General features: G+C 29.2%; 1 protein-coding gene across 4 annotated transcripts in view; it reads right to left on the reverse strand.

The window, feature by feature from the left end:
* The window catches only part of LOC129974931 (leucine-rich repeat serine/threonine-protein kinase 1-like), a 174,630-nt gene that overhangs the window by 21,519 nt on the left and 133,755 nt on the right, over positions 1-19,356 (reverse strand). For all 4 annotated transcript variants that reach the window (XM_056087731.1, XM_056087732.1, XM_056087733.1 and 1 more), the window contains 11 exons: positions 18,012-18,156; positions 14,967-16,625; positions 11,279-11,621; positions 9,397-9,617; positions 7,138-7,436; positions 4,141-4,261; positions 3,289-3,456; positions 3,068-3,190; positions 1,549-1,798; positions 301-430; positions 30-124 (listed from right to left, as the gene is read on the reverse strand). In XM_056087731.1, the coding sequence (XP_055943706.1) occupies positions 30-124; positions 301-430; positions 1,549-1,798; positions 3,068-3,190; positions 3,289-3,456; positions 4,141-4,261; positions 7,138-7,436; positions 9,397-9,617; positions 11,279-11,621; positions 14,967-16,625; positions 18,012-18,156 (3,554 nt within the window). The remainder of the gene's footprint in view (positions 1-29; positions 125-300; positions 431-1,548; positions 1,799-3,067; positions 3,191-3,288; positions 3,457-4,140; positions 4,262-7,137; positions 7,437-9,396; positions 9,618-11,278; positions 11,622-14,966; positions 16,626-18,011; positions 18,157-19,356) is intronic.

Genomic DNA, 19,356 nt, shown 5'->3' on the forward strand with positions numbered 1-19,356 from the left:
AATATGAAGCTTATAGGATGCATTCTCACCATTTTCATGTAGGAAGGTGGAGGCCTGATTCAGTTCCGAGAGATCTCGGAAGGCGATGTTATACCTTTGCATCATTTCGTGCATAACCAAATTCCTAAAAGTCATATGTAATATACAAAATAAATATTAATCTAGTTATGATTCTTTAAATTTAGATAAAAGGATAACAGGTCCAAGCAAAATTTGATATGAAATTGATTTCAGAAAATTCTTTTAAAAAAAGACTGCATTTATTTTAATATTGAAAAGCTCTGATATTCAGTATTTTACCTATATGCTTCAGCCCTTAATACAGGATCTTTCCCTTGTATATGTCTATCAACAGCAAGGATACCGACTACATCTTCTAAAGCTAAATAAGTTGCAGGAATTTTTTGCTCCAGCAGTCTTTCTTTGCTTCCTATGGAAAAAAAAATACAAAAAAATCTTAGTAACAGAATAAAAATTTAATAACTGCCCAATTTATAGAAAATGAAGAACATTTTATAAAATAAATCCAAACCTTAAAAGCAGTGTTGTGTTTTTGAATATATAGTTGCATTTTATGAGTATTAACTATTTGCCTGATAATTTTTAAAATAAAAAGAACTTTAAACAATTGTATCTAAAAATCATTTGAAAATACTACACACAGTAAAAAAATTTTATTTAATGCTATTTTTACAAACCTTCCAGATGTTCTTGTATTTAAAAAAATGAAATAAGAATAGTATGATGAAGTAAATAAACTCAAACCTCAAGTTGCAAGAAGTTTTAAGATAGATTCACTTATATATTTCTTTTATTCTTAAAATCTACTTTTATTTATATAGCAGTGATAACCAACATAAAAAAAAATATTTCACATTTTAACAATCAGTGTGAGTATAAATATATGAATTGAAAAAAAAAAATATATATATATTTTATTGCAAAATACACTAAAAATATTTTTAAGAAAATTTTGAAATTAGGGAAAAAATTATATGCAAATAAAATTAGTATAATTAAAAAGTTTATTTTTTCAATTTCAAAAATTTGTAAAAATCGTTTGTGAGAGATATTATGCTCCGAATTTATATAAGGAAAAATTTACAATTTCGAAGAATTCTTAGTTAAAAATTCAAATGAAATTTTAAAAAATACTATTTAGTAAGCACCTATTACTCAAGAAATAACTAAAAGCTAACTAAAGTCAGTGGTCAGCCTGTAAAGTGTTTTGCATCATGCATACTGAATGATGGAATTTATCCATGGTATTCAGTCTATTAATGTAATTATATTTAAAAAAACTTTAAACATTTATATCTCATTTTTAAAACATTTGAAAATAGTTATATCTAATTTAGTATAATGTTTTATTCTAATATTTTTTTCAACAACATTAATAACAGTAATACAATATATATATATATATATATTTGTTGAAAAATCTTTATGAGAAAGCTATTACCAAGAATAATAACAAAGCTAATAATTAATCAGCAAAAGAGTTACATAAATGGCAATAGGTGCAACTGTTTAAATAAAAAAACTTACCTGGGCATTTCAATTCAAAAACTGTATCATATATGAGATTGCATAGAAGCTTGATATTATGCCTAGTTTTGCAGCTTATTTCTATAGTATCTATGACTCGAGGCAAGCCGCATTTATCTGCATCAACAACATTGATGAATCTATCACGAATCATCTGCTGCAAATCTTCAGAGTATGAAGGTGGAAAGCGTTCTTTTACGAGATCGTAATGAGTTCCGATGATTATTACTGGAGCATTAGGAGCACGGGCCTGTGAAAATAATTTGACTTATATTAAAATAAATGAACATATATTCAATAAATAAATAAATAAACATCTCACAGATACACATAGTAAAAGTATTACTGAAAATCGCGTCATTTAATCGATCAACTGATTTGCCAAAATTTCTTCATATGAAAAAATGTCAGTAAAATAATTTCAGTTTATTAATAATTCTTTTAAAAGCTTTTTTAAATTTCATTCTGATAGACTTAATCGTATTATTTAAGAAAATATACACTTATTCTGTTCAGTGTGCAATGCATACATGCCCTGATTCTCTTTATCTGACGTCACACTTAAAGTATTAAGTATTTAATTTGAAACGGGAAATGACTAACTTTCAGATAACCCAATAACTTGCTTACTAAATTAAAACATACACATAAAATATATAAGGTTAATGAATGAAATCATTCAGCAATGGAGTATTTCTTTTGTATAAAAAAATTAACATATTTTATAATTTTTGGAATTTTTTAAAGAGTTTTTGTTAATCAATGCAATAAAAATTTATTGCATTAAAATAGAAGAATTTTTAAGAATGTTATCAAATGTTTATGTGTTCATTTGTATTATGAAAAAAAAGTAGCAGTGTTAAAAATATAAATTTTATTAAAAATTTTTCACCATTGCTTATATTTGAAGCTGTTATCTTATTGTAATTATTGTAAACCTTACAAAAAATTTAAATTAAAACCATATTTCAAACAGAAGCCTATTTATTACTACAAAGGGGAAAAAAAAATCTTCAAACTTTGGATATTAACAATATACAAAAAACTCAGGATAAACTATTTGATGTAATAATGAGAGCGATTTATTTTTCTTCCGACAATGAAAATAATTGTTCAAAATTTATTTAAAATATCTTAAAAATTATTAAAATTAAAGAAAAGACCTGGACAATAATGGAATCGGTATTGTAAAAAAGATAAGTAAAAAAAAAAAAAAAAAATTCCAGATGATGTAAAAATCACTTTTGCACTAAAAGATTTTAGGAAGTTATAAGGAAAAGCACCCATTTTCTCTTATTATTTAATAAATTAAAAAAAAAAAAAGTTCTGAGATGGATATTCACACACATACAGTTTGTTAGATATTTTTAAAAATAACTGCTATCAAATAAGATTATGAAGAGAAAATGCCTTGAGTTTACAGCAAACCTTCTTTATTTTGTATTACTCTTAAAGTTTTTACATTTTTAAAATTAATATTAAAAATATTTAAAGAAAATAGAATAGAAGCAAAACTTGCCTGTATATTGACTAACCACTGCAATATACCATCAACACCTCTTTCACCATCAATTATACGCCACACGACTAGATATAAAGATCTTTTAGACAGGAAATATTGATGGGTTGCATAGTATTCTTTCTAAATATGTGGAGAGAAATAAGTTATTAGAAAATTTATCATACATAAATTATAATCTAGGATTATTAAAAAAAATGTTGAACTTAAAAAGAACTTACTTGGCCTCCAAAATCCCATGTTCTGAAAACGACAGGACCATAACTAGATTGTCCTCGAATTTTTTTCTCGTACACCCAATCACCCACATCAACTCCCACGGTAGATATGTTTATACCTTTTGCTGTTTTAAGATTTATATTCTTGTTGCCTGTTCTTTTAGCCCAGTGCTAAGTGAGAAAAAGATTAAAATAATTAAACCACAATCATGTTTTTCAAAACGATAATTCAAGTTTATATTAAATGTATCAAATTGAGACAAATGCAATTCAGAAAATAAATGAAATTTGCAGCATAAATGAAATAGATAGGCATCATTAAAATTCTTTACCAATGTGTTTAAATAGCATAAAATGTTCCAAAGCATTTGTCAATGGCTTATGCATTTCGGAGCAAAATTATCCGACGGCCCAAAGATATAGACGAGCACTAGATAGTCGGTAACGAAATAGCTCAAGAAAATGGCAAAGAAGAGAAATTTGAAAAACGCATGGGAATTTTGCTAAACAGACTTTTGTTTTTACAATTAAGCTTCAAAATTATTCGCTAACACTATTGGAACGATTACATTTCTGCTTCGTTTCGAAATACCAACCGTCATTTTTTAAATAGACTTTTTTTTCTTCTTCTTTCTATTTAATAACATATTCTGAATTCTATTATATAGTTTCTTGTTTCGAGAAATAGCGAAATGTAATAATAAAAAATAATTGCTGTCAATTGAATCATAAAATAAATCTATATGATGGAATTTCTAAAATTTTTCTTCTCTATCCAAGTTACATAGTCATTATCAGGTGACCAAATATCAATGCTTAGAAAAATGAATGTCATAGGAAAAATTTACAACTAACCTCAGGTGGCTTCTTTCGATAACTGCCAGTGCCTTCAATTCTTAACTGTTCTAATAATGATGTTTTCCCAATTCCTTCAATGCCAACAATCATAAGCTTCATGCGAGCATAAGGTTTAGCACTGAAAACAAAACATGTAAACTCATTAAAAAAGGTTAAAATATTTAAAATGAATCTATTTATATACATAAAAAAGTCTGAATATTATACTTAACAATGAATAGTTTTATTTCAAAATATACGTGCAACAGAAATTATTTCATTATATGACATTTTATAACATTGTCAGAAGAGAGAAATATAACCTCTAAAAGAGGGTTTTATTTGTATTTTATTGTTTAGTTGAAAATTCGTGACTTTAATTCATATCCTTCAAGTTAAATAGATATTCTATTTAAATCTGAAAAATTAATTACTTCAATTTTTATATAAAAAACGGATTTCAATAAACTTGGTGGACTGTTTTCCGTGTAGGCATTTTTTTTAATCTTTATAATTTATTAAAAAAATGAACAAAAAAAGATTACAGAAATATGCTTCCGATTTCCTTCTATATAATGCACAATCATTTTTTATTCTAATTAAATTCATACAAATAAAATTAAAAAAAAAAACAATTTTTACAATTTGAATTTGGTTTTTATGCAAAAAGTTCTTTAAATTCATATTCTACACGGATTCTTTAATTATTCATGACAAAAAATACCAAGTCATTGCATGAATCTTGTTGCTCCTATAGAAGATTCTTATTTATATAGGGTGTTCATTAATTATTGTCGGGGTTTCCGTACCTCATAACTTTCGAATAAAAAACATTACGCAAAAACCGATTACGTATTCGAAAATTACAACTCAAAGAATTTTATTAATGATATTAAAAAGATTAATGAATTTGCACATGGCTGCCCTCGAGACGAAATTCGCTTTCCCTCCAAGTGTTTTCCAGCATTTGTGGGGTAACATTTTGGATCGCAGTAGCAATTCTGGGCTTCAGTTCATCAAGGGAGGGCACAGGGGTCTTGTATACAATATTCTTGACAAACCCTCATAGAAAGAAGTCCAGCGGTGTTATATCTGGTGATCTCGGAGGCCATGAGATTGGTCCACCTCTTCCACACCATCTGTCGGGAAAGTTCTCGTCTAAAAAGTCACGTACAATCATGCCCTGATGTAGGGGTGCACCATCCTGTTGAAATATCACATCTGGCTGATGTTGCTGCATCTGAGGAACAGCATACATCTCCAGAATGTCAAGGCTTGTCACGGAGTTTATTGTTGTTTCAGCAAAGAAGAAAGGTCCAATAACTTCAGTATATGATAAAGCGCACCAAACATTCACCTTTGGGCTATCTCTTTCCAATTCTCGATAATCGTGCGGCTTCTCCGAGCCCCATATTCTACAGTTATGTTTATTCACTTTTTCTGACACATGAAAAGTGGATTCGTCACTGAAGAACCATTTCCGAAGGTAATTTTCATCATCCTCAATTCGAGTCAAAATTTGTTCAGCGAATTTAAGAATACATAATAGCCTTCAGCTGAATGCCTACAAAATGCAAATTGTGCAAGCTTTACACTTTAATATCATTAATAAAATTCTTTGAGTTGTAATTTACGAATACGTAATCGGTTTTTGTGTAATATTTTTTATTCGAATGTTATGAGGTACGGAAACCCCGACAATAATTAATGAACCCCCTGTATATATATATATATATATATATATATATATATATATATATATATATATATATATATAAGTTTTGTGGAAGATAAAGACAAAAAGCAAACCAATGAATTATTATACATCAAATTCACTGTAATTTTCAAATAAAGTTCGAAATAAAGTTTTTACACTAAAAGTTTACATATAATAAAAGTCCACATATAATACATGCCAAAATTATTTATTCTTAGTTCGAATAGTGTATTCATTCAATAAATTATATTGGCTCATTAAATTAACGAAGTTTTTAATCAATCTTTAATTTATTGATGAATCCAATAATTTATGTCCAGATAAGGCACTTGAACAAGCATCTTCTCCCTAACTTCCACTGTATTAATGTGAGAATGTTTGCCTTATGATGACAAGGTAAAAATGCTTCAAGTTCATATAGATTATGCATCTTTGATGGAACAGTGTTCCAAGCAAGTGATCTTCTATTCCGACCACGTATGCCTGACGATAAAAATGTGATGCTTTATATACAGAGCAAGCTTTAAGACGTGCGGAGTCTCGTTGGAAACAAGTAAGTCAACATTTTTTTGGAGAGTTTTTTTTTAGAACTTTAGAATTAAGAGTTCAACAAAAACCAGCGGGTGCGGCGTTGCTCCTCGGCTTCTTCGCATACTAAGCCCAATAGGAGACGCGTTTTATACTTTATATAATGAAGAAACCAAAGAATGCATTTAAGACATTTCAGGTTGGTTCAGGTTGTGAACCAAAATATGATTCAGATCTACAATTTGGTTAGTAAAATCGATATTGATAAATTTAATCCAACTAGTTGTTCTTGTTTTTCCCGTTATCGATTCATAATGTACACGCATCGACGGACAAACAAATTTTCCATGAACATATTTCGTCCAAAACTAGACGGCAATTTATAATTTTGATGTTATGATCGCATACAAAATTCGATCCATTAAAGCCGTTTCCTTTTGAAGTTATCGTGTCTACAGACAGACAGTCAGACATAATTTTAAAAATATGACTTCCAGATTTAACGTTGAGAGGTGAATAAAAATTCTGAGGTCAAATTTTTGATGATAATGCTATATATTATTCGTAATATGAGAGAGGTAAATTAATAAAATTCTTAAACTCAATTTTGCGTTCTCTACTAATGACGTCCAGGATATATACTTTGCCTGCCTTTCCCTAATTATAATAGGAGAAGCATTTCTGCACGGGGCCCGATTCTGAGCTATCGATCTAATGGGTTGATCCCTGATTTTATAATCATTCAATAAAATGAAATTGAAAATACTTACTCTTCTAATATTGATTTCAAATATCCGATAACATCCATGGTTTTGTACTTCTTGCTATCGATCATGCTTCTTAACGGTTCGCTGAGGTTGCACATTCGAGTGTTTAAATTCCACAGTTTACTAAGCAAACCCATTTCTGGAGGCAACTGGCAAATGCCACTGTTTCCACTCAGATTCAAAACGGAGAGGTTACTAAACTCCGATATAACAGCAGGGACTTCACTTATTCTGTTATTACTCACATCCAACATGGATAAATTTGGGAACAAAATGCGACTCTTGATATCTGACTGCATAACCTGGAAGGGAAAAAAAATCATACAATAAAATATTGAAAGCTTAAATTCTACTAAATTTTTTAGAATTTTGAGATACTACAAAATATGCAAGTATTTTAATCAAAATCCAACAAATTACAAAGTTTCATTTGTTTCAGTAATGAACTAAGAAAACTGGTACTAATTTTGACGTGCTGATTTCGAAAATTACAGTGAAAGCATAGGATTAGTTGAATCTAATCAAATATATCAATTATCATTAAAATAAAACTATAAACAAAAGCATGGCAAAATGTAGGCATTTAACAATACAGGAAATGTCGAGACATTCTTTTAAAACTTCAAATATCCGTTAAAAACACTATAGTATGATTTATTTTAATCATTAATTTTAGAAAGATATTTCTTTATTGTCCTAATTTTATGAAATTAGAGATGTTCCATACATGACATTTCAGCAGTAGTTTACTAACACAGAAGGGTTCCATTCTTTTTCTGGCACCGTCTCTGCACACTAGAGATTTATAGCGGTAGTTAGAAATTTTTTCACAGAGAAAGAGGGATAATTATTTTTACTACGTTCTTCCTACATATTTGAAGTTTTAAAGGAATGGTACAGAGGGTATTTACACATCTTTTTTTAAAACGATTTTGATAAAGAATTCAAAAAGAGTAAATGTTTTGAAATAATTTTTAGCAATAGCTTATTATTTGAGATTAAAAATATCACCTACTATTTTCAAATTTATTCTTCTTTCAAAATGTCGCTTATAAACAAGCTGAAGGACATATGTTTGTGCTTTCTAAAAAGAAGTATTTCTATTCCATGATTCGTTATGAAATGCATGATATTTAAATTAAACAAAATTATTAATCCGAAAGGGGGAAAAAAACCCACCAATCATTACTTCTACATGAAAAGAGACTCCCAGACGAACACCCAAAAAAGGTAGTAACGCTTTTAATATGTTTAAAGTGAAATCACTGGAAAAAGAAAAAAACCATTAAATTAGAAATCAATTGCAACGTCTTTAAATACATCTAGCCAACTATAAATAAAATGATAAATCAAGATTAACAAAAAAAAATAATAATAATAATAATTGACTTTAGCCAAGGCGCATTATTCAAAAAATAGTTTATAGAACCTTGTATGAAAATCATTTAAAAGGAGATAAATGGAAATGCATGATCTACTTAAATAGGCCTATTTGTTGAAAACGGAGAGAGAGAGAAAATGTAGAATCCTGGTTCTATCAATGGGAAGATAGTTTCAGTACGAGGTTTATAATTATTATAAAATTCTCCTGCAATAAGGAATTAAAAATACGAAGAATGGGGGGGGGAACCCATTAAAATCAATTTAACGTACTATCAAGAAAAAGTTTTACGTTCGATATTTACAGAATAAATTCCATTTTTTTTTATTCCAATCAATTTTAAAGTATGCAATTTCTTCAAAATGAAGCTGTAAGTCATACTTCGAAAAGTACCACTGCAGTCTTTGAAAAAGTGAAGATACACGTATTGCATATACAACTTTTCTACATATTCTTGCGAATTCCCCTGACATTTCACCTATCAATGGCTTTAATTTATTGAAAATAGCCTTTTCTAAATGCAAACCCAACACGATTGGTGAACTCTAGAAAGTAATAGATAGGAAATCAATACCTCTGGAAATTTAATGAAAGCCTTTCTATCATGGAAATCACAAAGCTAATTTTAAGTACAGAAAAGAGGCTACCAGACCGACATTTACAAAATAGTCTTTACATTTTAAATATTAATTAAAATCCCACAAAACCATTCTAAAAATAAGTAAACACCCTTTGTATAATTTTGTTTATGGATTTCGATATCGTGAACAAAATTAAATAAATGAGTTGCGTTGGAAAACACTGGAGATATTGAAATTCCGCTTCGCCCCTATCCGAGCCAGCCTTGCTAGTCAAATATAAAATCACAAGATTCAATTTACCTTTCCAGTTGCATCTATTGTTTCAAAGGATTCAGATGATCTAGAATCCTCCTCTTCGAAATCATCGTCTTCTAACACCAGCAGAAGTCTATCAAGTTCGTTGTCGGCTAAGATCAATGTTCTTAAATTATCCAGCTTCACGTGACGCCTGTGGGAGCATACTAGGCCAGTGAGAGATTTCGCAGATCCCCATGAATGTAAAGATGGAGACTGCGTTCGACCTTGAAGAAATTTAAAAGTCAAAACGTAAATTTAAGGTCAAAATAAATAAATTAATACTTTTAAGTAAAGAATTAGCACAAATATTTAGAGGTCACTTTCAAAAAATAAAATAAGTACTGTATTACACCACTTTTACTTGGTTAAGGAGTCCGACAAATTGCAGGAAAATACTTAAAGGAGAAAATTCTCAGGAAGAAACAGGTAATTTACAATATAACAGGTAATATACAATATAAATTAATTGCTAATATTACTCCGTCTTTATAATTCTGCTTATAAAATAGCCATGAGAAGGTTATTTAAAATATTGTGTAATATATTCTTTTAAGTTAAATACCTCTTATAGAACAGATATGGAATTACCGAAGATGCAATTAATGTTCCTTTTCTACACGAAAAAAAATTTCAATAATTAGTTTTGTATTTACAATATCCATAAATAAAAATTACTATTTCCTACTGGAATAATCTAACATGAGTTTCCGTTTGTCTCTCATATCCCTTATGTCCTTCATTTGTGTTTTAAATTTATAAAGATTATCAAATTTATCTTTAGCCTCTAAATTGTCATTGCCTGATTGATCAAGATGTCGTTTTCCCCCGATTTCTTCCGCTTATAAACGGCATTTAGTATAAAATTTCTCAAATGCAAAAGTGTTGTAACATTTCACAATGCAGTTTATTGTTTTGCATCGTGAAATATTGATTATTTTTCATATATGTTTTTATATGAAAAATAATCAATATATATTGATACATTTTCATATTTTGATTGATATTGATTATTTTTCATGATGTTTTTATACATCGTGCAAAATAATCAATAATATGTAAAAGTCAGGAAAACTTGAACCTAAAAGCTAGGTAAAAATTAAAATGTAATGTGATTTGATCAACTAAATTAAATGTGTCCTTTAAAAGTCACATTACTGAGCATCGGAAATGCATTTCATATTTTACATTTTGTTTTCTTCTGATACTTCTATATTAACCGCACTCCAGCGATTAATCGCCAAAAATAAAAAGCAAAGATCGCACCCTAATAAGCTCTTTCGCAACTATTGTTCATCATTTTTATATAATTAACAATACACAAGTACATTTATAAGAGATTATGTGAGAAAATTTCAGGTAGATGACTCTCGCTCGTTTCTTTTCTTTACATTTAATCCAAATTCGTAAAAGACTTACCAGGATGTTGTAGAGGATTTGTTATGAGCGAGGATAGAACCTGGGACCTAGCGGTTCGCAGTCCAGTAACATGACCATGATACAAAAGCAATTGCTCGGGTAGTGTAGCTGTTAACTGGCTTATAAGCTATTCACTACAGACTCTCCCTCCAGTGAGTCAGAGGTGAGACGAACGATATGGCTGTTGATTGGTGATTATTTATTAGCTGTTGAATCTAATGTGCCTGTACCCATTTGAGTAACGCCAAGCGTTATGGCGAGCGTGTGTGAGTGAGTGTTTGCTGATGCTGTTGCGCCAAGTAAGTCTGGCGACTTTGGTTGCTGCATCAAGTGAGTCTGACGACTTTGGTACAATGTATAGAGTCCATAAATTATATGCAATTAGAAACGAGTCTCAATATTTATCTAATATAAAATATTGTGCTACAAAATAAATTTTACAAACGATTAACAAAAACAAGAAATTTACCAGAGCTAGATGATCCACTCGATTTCATTTTGACAGAGCAGGATTCGAATTGGCTGTAGCATCCAGTTCCATCGACGTTGATATCAGGATCAATCCTTCTTGTTGAAAGCCAAGTTTTAATTCGATTATGGGAAAGATCTAAATGCTTTAGACAAGCAGGGTAACTGCTAACAGGTCCCATTTCGGTGAGGCGATTATAGCTCATATTCAAACGAGCTAAATTGACAGCAAAACAGGACAGAATTGGAGGAACACTTTCATACGCATTATGAGCCAGGTTCAAGGCGGCTAACTGGCATCGATGATTCTTGTCAGTGTCGTTTCCATTGGCTGATTCAACAACCTGCGCGAGGAAATAAAAAGATTAGTTTTGATATGTTATTTTCATGACATTGAAGTAAAATATGACACTATTATTAACAAATAAAATTTGGTTTAAAAGCATTTTTTAATACAACTAATTGTAATAAATTACGGGGGAAATTTTAAGACATAATAAGTAATTGCCTATACAAAGCTATCGTTATAAATACGAACCTGGCTTTAAATTTAATTTAATAAAATTAATTTTATGTTATGAAGCAAAATGCGGAGTATTCTGGGATGATCATCTTTGCTTTTGAATCATGATCAAAGGAGCCTGATATTACCTCAGCCAACACTTCTCAAATTTCCACATTACATTAGTGGAAACAAGTTTACGTTACAGCGCCAGATTTAACCTCATACACAGTCCAGATTTGGTGGAATCAGATTTCGAGCCTTCAATCATTCATTCCCAAAGCTGGTACCTTACTACTAAGTCAATGCAGCAATTATTTCAATTATAATAATCACTATTCTTTCTAAAGGCTAAAATATAATTTTGCGTATTTCAAAGCAGTTAAGCAAGCATGCAGTACACTTATTTGGTTTTACCGTTTCATTTAATAAAATTAGCAGCCCTTAGACAACTAGCTTCTTCTTGACTTTTTGAATTGCTAAATATTTATATGGAATGCATATATATTTTTTAAAAATTTAACTTGTTATTTGATGACTGAAAAACATGAATTGGATAAAACAAAACAAATTATAATATATGGAAATAAGCATGTACTATGAAATAAAAGAGGAAATGAAAATCCTACTTCAGAATTAACATCCAAGTAAAAAATTTTTAAATCTTAACTTTAACATTAGCAAAAGCAAACGCTTGAATATTTTGTTGGAAGAGTTTGAATTTTAACGTAACATTTAAAATTAATTATTACAAATTAGTATTACATTAAAAAATTATCAAAAATAAAGAAATCATTGCACAGAGATGAAACTGATATAAACAAAAAGGTAATTTTTTTTAGTTTTAAGCTAACGAAAACAAAACAAACAAACAAACAAACAAAAAACTATCTTAGTGAGATAATAATTTTAGACGCATAGCTAAATCATAGCAATAACCCATCTGGCAATTGATAGCCCTATTTTTGAGTTTGATTAAACTTTGTTTGACGCATATTTCTTAAATTTTTTCACATCCTGTTTTCTCTGATAGAACATAATTTTTTGATGAGCACTATCCAAAACATTTCTTATAATATTCTGCAGCAGCATTAATTAGTGAAGCGTTGAACTAAGCGCAACTGCAAAAACATTCAATGAAGCAGTTTGAAATGTTCATCTAGTGATTTGTTTATATTTGACTGTTGCCATTCTACAGTATGTAAAAAGATCGATTTCTGTGCCACGTATGTTAATATTTTATAGATATTTCAATTACCATTTTTCCTTACAATTTCTGAGAGCTTTTTGAAGCATATTAGAATCAAAGATTCAACTCTTAAAAATGAATAATTAAGAAGTTTTGATTGGATAAAGAAAGAATCGAATTGGCAAATGGCAATTTATCAGTACCTTCTATATCTACATGTAAATGAAACAAAATGTATGCCTTTGTATGCGTTCCTTATATAAATTTACAGCTTTCGTTCAATTTTGTGGGATTTCGGCACATGTTCTCTTCAAAAATTACAGTCATTTCTTCAACGTATAAAAGTTAAGCAAGTTTTGATCATTTTCCCGCTATATCTTCTAAAAATATTGTTTCACGAGGATGATTTTTATATCATTTTATAATTTTCAAACTTATAAATGATACCAAATTAATTGTTGTGTTTTCCCTCCTATTGTTGATAAAATTTTTAAAACTAGTTTTCTAATGATTTGAATATTGCAATATTTCACATTACACCTTTTAACAAATATTTTAAACGCATTACCTTTTTCCATTCTTAAAGCTCTGGTTAACAAAATTTGCGCTCCCGAATAATTCAATTATAAAATAGATTTTCAATTATCCATAACTGGAAGCTTTGCATTTTTTTTAAACGTGTGTATCGACTCACCCTCATTGAATTAAGTGATTAAAAAAAACAACAACCTTTATTTGATATGTTTTGTTCTGTACAACATTTTTTTCACATCAGATTCAAATCTGTTTTTTAAAATGTGATAATGATAATGCTCTTCTTTCTAATCATAGTTTTTTTTTTTTTTTTTTTTTTTTTTTTTAAATTTCTCAACTATTATGATTCTTGTTTCCTTTCCAATGGATATTTTGATCAAAAAAAAAACATTTACGCTTACTAAACTGCTGATGATAAAAAAATGAAAAAACTATATATATCATGTGGACCGATTACCCAAGCTACATCACTGCCTAAAATTACCATTTGTGCCAGTATATTTGAAAGATGGAGATGTGCAATTTGCAGCTATTTTTTAAAGTTATATTACAATTTTAATTAATTAAAAATCGATTGAAGCTTTGATATTTTTCTTCTACTGAAAACATTGCAGCATAAGAATTATTTTTATGTTAACAGAATATTAAAAAAGTATCCTTTCCATTATATTTTGTCGCCGTTCAGTTATAATAGTTTTTTTTTTGTATATTACATCGCTGTAATAATGAAATTTAAAACTTTTCTATTATTACTATTAATATTTCATTCTGTACCTTTCTTTTATTATTGATAAGTAAGGTAAAAAGACTGACTTATTTTTTGCACATATAGGTTTCTTTTTAAAAAGATGCTTTTAATAACCATTTTAACATTTTGTTAATGGTAATTGTAATAAAAGTTAAAGGTTTAGCTTCAAAAGAAATTTTATGAAAATTTCCTAAGTTTGTCCATTGCACTTTTTCATAATTTAATTGGATATATAAAGATACATTATCACTTTTTTAGCTTGAAACACATTGTCACTGTTTTACTTTCTTAATGTAGTACGATTTTTTCAATTGAATTAAATGAAAAAAATTATCAATTTTCAGTATTAGTAAACACTTCTATGCTAAGGTTTTTATTTATGTAAGTTTTGATTCAGCAAGATTATTGAGTTATTTAATGTTCAATCAATCATTTGTGATTTCAGGCTAAAACTTTTGTGTGAAATAGCTGATAGGGAGAATTAGAGAACTGTATTGCATTATGAACAGAAGAGGTACAAAGCTTTAAAAAAAGTAAAAGTTATGTCCATTAGCATTTGAAATTTAAAAATATTTTGCAAGAGCAACTTACAAGAATTTCATTGAACTTTTTCCCATTCAATAATCAAGGCAAACCAGTTGGCCGGTAAATATGGTATATATTAATTTTTTTGAAAAAAGCAATAAAAGTGTGAAACTAAATTATTATATTATTACCTTTATGGAGCTACTCCATAAGTTATGATGCAACAATTCCTGCTGTCGTAGATCACCGTCCATTTTTAATCTCTTTTCAATATCTTGTGTCGGTGATAATAGATTCGGAACATCCCCAGATCCATCAAAAGATGAAGATTCAATAGTAGAATGGCGAGGACTAGATTCAGTTGAATTGACTTGATCTTCACTGATGCTGGGTGCCAACCGGGATGCAGAAATGGATCGAACAGGTGGAGGTCTCGATGGCAAATCATGAAGCATATTTAATGAGAGATTCAGTTCTCGTAGTTTCGGTGCTGACCACATTTTGAAAGGCAAAGTCTGAAGTTTATTATTAGATAAATCTAAAACTGTTAGAGATGGCAAGGTGAAAAGACATGGAGGCACGCTGTCCAGCCTATTGTCATGTAAATGGATTTCTTCAAGTACCGGACAACACCAACCTGACTGATTAGCAGTTCGAAAATCCTGTTTATTTTTGGGTGAGGAAGATGAATTCTTGTCAGCTTCAGGCAATTTAAATATTTTATTATTGGCAGCATTGAAATGACGCAATGACGACATTTGGAATATACAAAGTGGCAGTTCAGTTAGTTGGTTATTGGATATGTCCAATCTTGTAATGGCCATCAAAGCACTGCTCTGATTTCGAGCTGTCAGTTTTAGTTTCACATTGTGGGCCATACTAGCATTTATTAACCACTCTTCCTTGATGTACTGTAAGCACTTTTGACCATGCCAGTTAATCATGACAGGTGTAGTCGGAAACATAGAACTAAATGTTACACTTCCTAGCAACCCACCAAGATGTGCAGACGGGACGATTTCCAAAGCCTTTTTGTTAATTTTAAACTCGGGGTCTTGATATGCTTTTAAAGTTAGTAATTTAGATGCTATGTATTCATCTTTGTTGGAGCTTGCCACTTTCAGCGCCTTGCAATTATCATCTCGTGCACCGTATCGCACAAGGCAATCGACCATGTTGACGTCACGATTTTTGCAAGCCTCAACAAGAGCTGTAGATGAAGAACCAGAATTATCACTAGCTCGATTGAGTTCCTCGACTGATTGCTTGATACTAAGGTTCGGATTGGCAGAGTTTAGGAGCAAAAGTTGCACAATGCTGTGATGCTTCTTTTTAACAGCGATATGTAACGCAGTTTCTGTGTTATTGTTGCAATAAAGATCTAAATCTATTGGGCAGACTTCAGTTTCTGTTCGCTCTTCTTCTTTTTCAACATTATTTCTCAAACTCAATTTTGATATCATATTCTGGATGCCATTGGACAGGCGTTTCTTAGTGGGGCTGATATTGGAATCGGACTTTTGACTTTCATCTTTTTTCTCATCAGGTGAGTCATCTTTCTTAATTCGTTTTGCAGGCAATTTAAATTTTAAAAGAAGATCGACTATCCTTTGATTTCCAACAAGACAAGCTACGTATAAAATGGTTTGCTCTGTAACGTCTTTCGCATTCACATCAAATGGAAAGAAGTACTCCCATTGCTGTGTTTTATCCATGAATCTCTGCAAGACAGAGGAGTCATATGGGAATTTGAGCAAGAGATCTAACACAGCAATATGGCCATTTATAACTGCAGCATGAATAGGAAGCCACTTCTCCACTGTAGCCACATTCACAAGCTCGGGAAATTTCTATAGATATAAATAATAAAACCCATCAATTAGTTAGCCATTATGTGAATAAATAACTAGTAAGCCATTATATGAATAGCCAATTAGTCTTTATGTGAATATTCAAAGTAGCTAAACTTGTATAAATACGCTTTCAAAATTATTTTAATAGTTCACAAAATTTTGATAGTAAAAAAATTAAAAATTATTTATATATAAAGTGTTCACACAAATCGAGGTACAATAGATAGCTAAAAAATTGACATGTAATTATATTCTTATCTAAATTTTTATACAATTTTTCGGTCTTATTTGTCATATTTAGAAAAATAGTTTTAGCACACTAGCATTTTTTTTAAAATTCCACTTTTCTGAATCAAAACTGACCAAGTTATGAAAACTTTTATTATCTTAGATTAAGAAATGGTGCATCAATTAGCTATGCGTTGATTTGAGAGTCTATTTTCCAAGCGACCATTGAAATAGCCCAAAATCAATAATAAAATAATAATATTCAAAGCTTTATAATTTAATTACTTTTAATTATAAAAGAGGGTTTTTTTGCCTAAAATATCAGTGTGTCAAGATTATTTTGCTCAATATAACTAACAATACAGAGGAACTGTGTAAAAATTAAGATTCCGTACTTTTTAAGCAATACATCTATTAACTTAAACAACAAAAAACATAATTCTTTAAATCAATTAACATATTTTCCAACTCAAAATATACGCTTATCTCTAGTGATATAGAAATTAGATAATTAGTGAATAACAGAATGGACACCTGATGTAATTTTTCGGTCATGGAAAATTATTAAATTAATCACATGATGAATTAATTAATGGCCTCATTGCAGCAAAAAGATTTTTTTTTTTTTTCGGAAAAAACGGGAGGAAATTTTATTTCGGTTTTTCAATATAAATCAGTAGCTGTCAGCATGTGAGAAAATACTTTTATAAATTATTAAAATGGCACAATATTAATTTAAAAGCACTTCAATCACTTATTAATCAATCAAAATTTCAAAAAGACGCAGAGAAAATTTAAAAATTACTAAGAAAAGAAAAATATTCACAGCACTCTTTTACTATTGTATTTACTCATTTTAAAATGAAAGATGCATTTTGTTTAACATTTGAAATGAATTTCATTAATAAATGAATATTTTATAAAATTCAAGTATAATTCTAAAATAAAGAATTTTGGGGGAAAAAGTATGAGAGAAAGAAAAAAAAGAGAGAAAATAATAAATCTTATGAAATTAAAAGATAACTGTATTTATAATATTTATAACAGAATAAAATTCAGGGAAAAGGTTTTTTCCAAGAATTTAAAACATTAGTGAAAAATCAGTATTTAAGAATTAAATTATTTTCACTGACTGTGAGATGAAAAACACTTTACTTTGATTAAAATTTCAACGATGTCTTTACGTCCGTAGTAGCAAGCAATATACAGTGGAGAATATTTAGTAATGGGATGAATCCGACCATCAGCACCATTTTCTAGGAGCAGTTTGACTATTTCTTTTTGTCCCTCCTCACAGGCTCTAGTAATGAAAATTCAAACATTGCAGCAGATTGTAAATGAATCATTATACAAATAAAGTCAGTACACTTTCTTTTTCATGTAAATATATCGAAAATTATTTATTTATTTAATTGCCCATAATGATACTTTATAGTTAAAAAACAGATTGAAATTGACAAATGAAAGGAAAAAAATCTTTTAAAACTTAAAACTTCGAGGTTGCTTTCAAAACATGTTAAATATAGTTTTAATACAGATGCGTGGGTACTTGCTTATTTTTACAGTCTTTGGATTTGCTTGGCGTTTTTCTAATCTAGCCAAGCTTTATTATAACAATTATAGAAGATTTCGCCAAGCTGGTTGATATAAAAAGAAAGTAAGCAACTTCCTTTACCATAACCATAAAAATGTCAATGAGCATATTTACAACGCAAAACTGTAAATTTCTGCAGTATCTATGAAGAATGAATTTTCAAAACTTATTTTACCTCTCAATAAGAAATTACAATCGAAGTTGAAAATTGCAAATAAAAAATTCGAGATACAGAAATTTTGACCAAGAGAAAAATATATTCTGTTAATTTTTCATCATTTTCTCTCTAAAATAACCATGCAAGTTAATTATTATGTTTAAATATGATTTAAAAATTAAATTATGGAAAATGAATTATAAACATATTAGAACATTTTTAAATATATAATAATTATATAATTCGAATTACATATATATATAAATATATTTGTACATTTTTTAAAAATATTTTTTTTTACGTTTAACATCCTTAATTTTTCTGACCATGTGTATGCACGATATCTTAAACAACTTTTAAAACTGAAATTTCGCTCAAGTTAAGAAGGGAATTAATAGAACAGAAATCAAAAATAACATAAAAAGAATTCAATAGCGAGAGTTAATTTTTTTTAACTATTATTAAAAATACTCTTGCCATTATGATTTTCTACTATAGTAAGAATCGGTGAAACAATAGTTTTAAAATTTATTTTCTTTTTTATGAATAAAATCCAAGAGCGAGTTTTGACTGCAAAAGGTTTGCATAATTTTTAAGGTGAAATTTTTGTACCATATACAGAAATTTCATTTGATATATAAAACCTGATTTCCCAGAGCAAATTCGACAAACCAGAAAAGTTTTTGATTGATAAGGATTTACAATATGTAGGTGTTCAACCGTAATTGTAAAGAAATTATTTGATTTTC

This window comes from Argiope bruennichi, chromosome 7 (assembly GCF_947563725.1).
Source record: "Argiope bruennichi chromosome 7, qqArgBrue1.1, whole genome shotgun sequence".
Classification (NCBI taxonomy): Eukaryota; Metazoa; Arthropoda; class Arachnida; order Araneae; family Araneidae; genus Argiope; species Argiope bruennichi.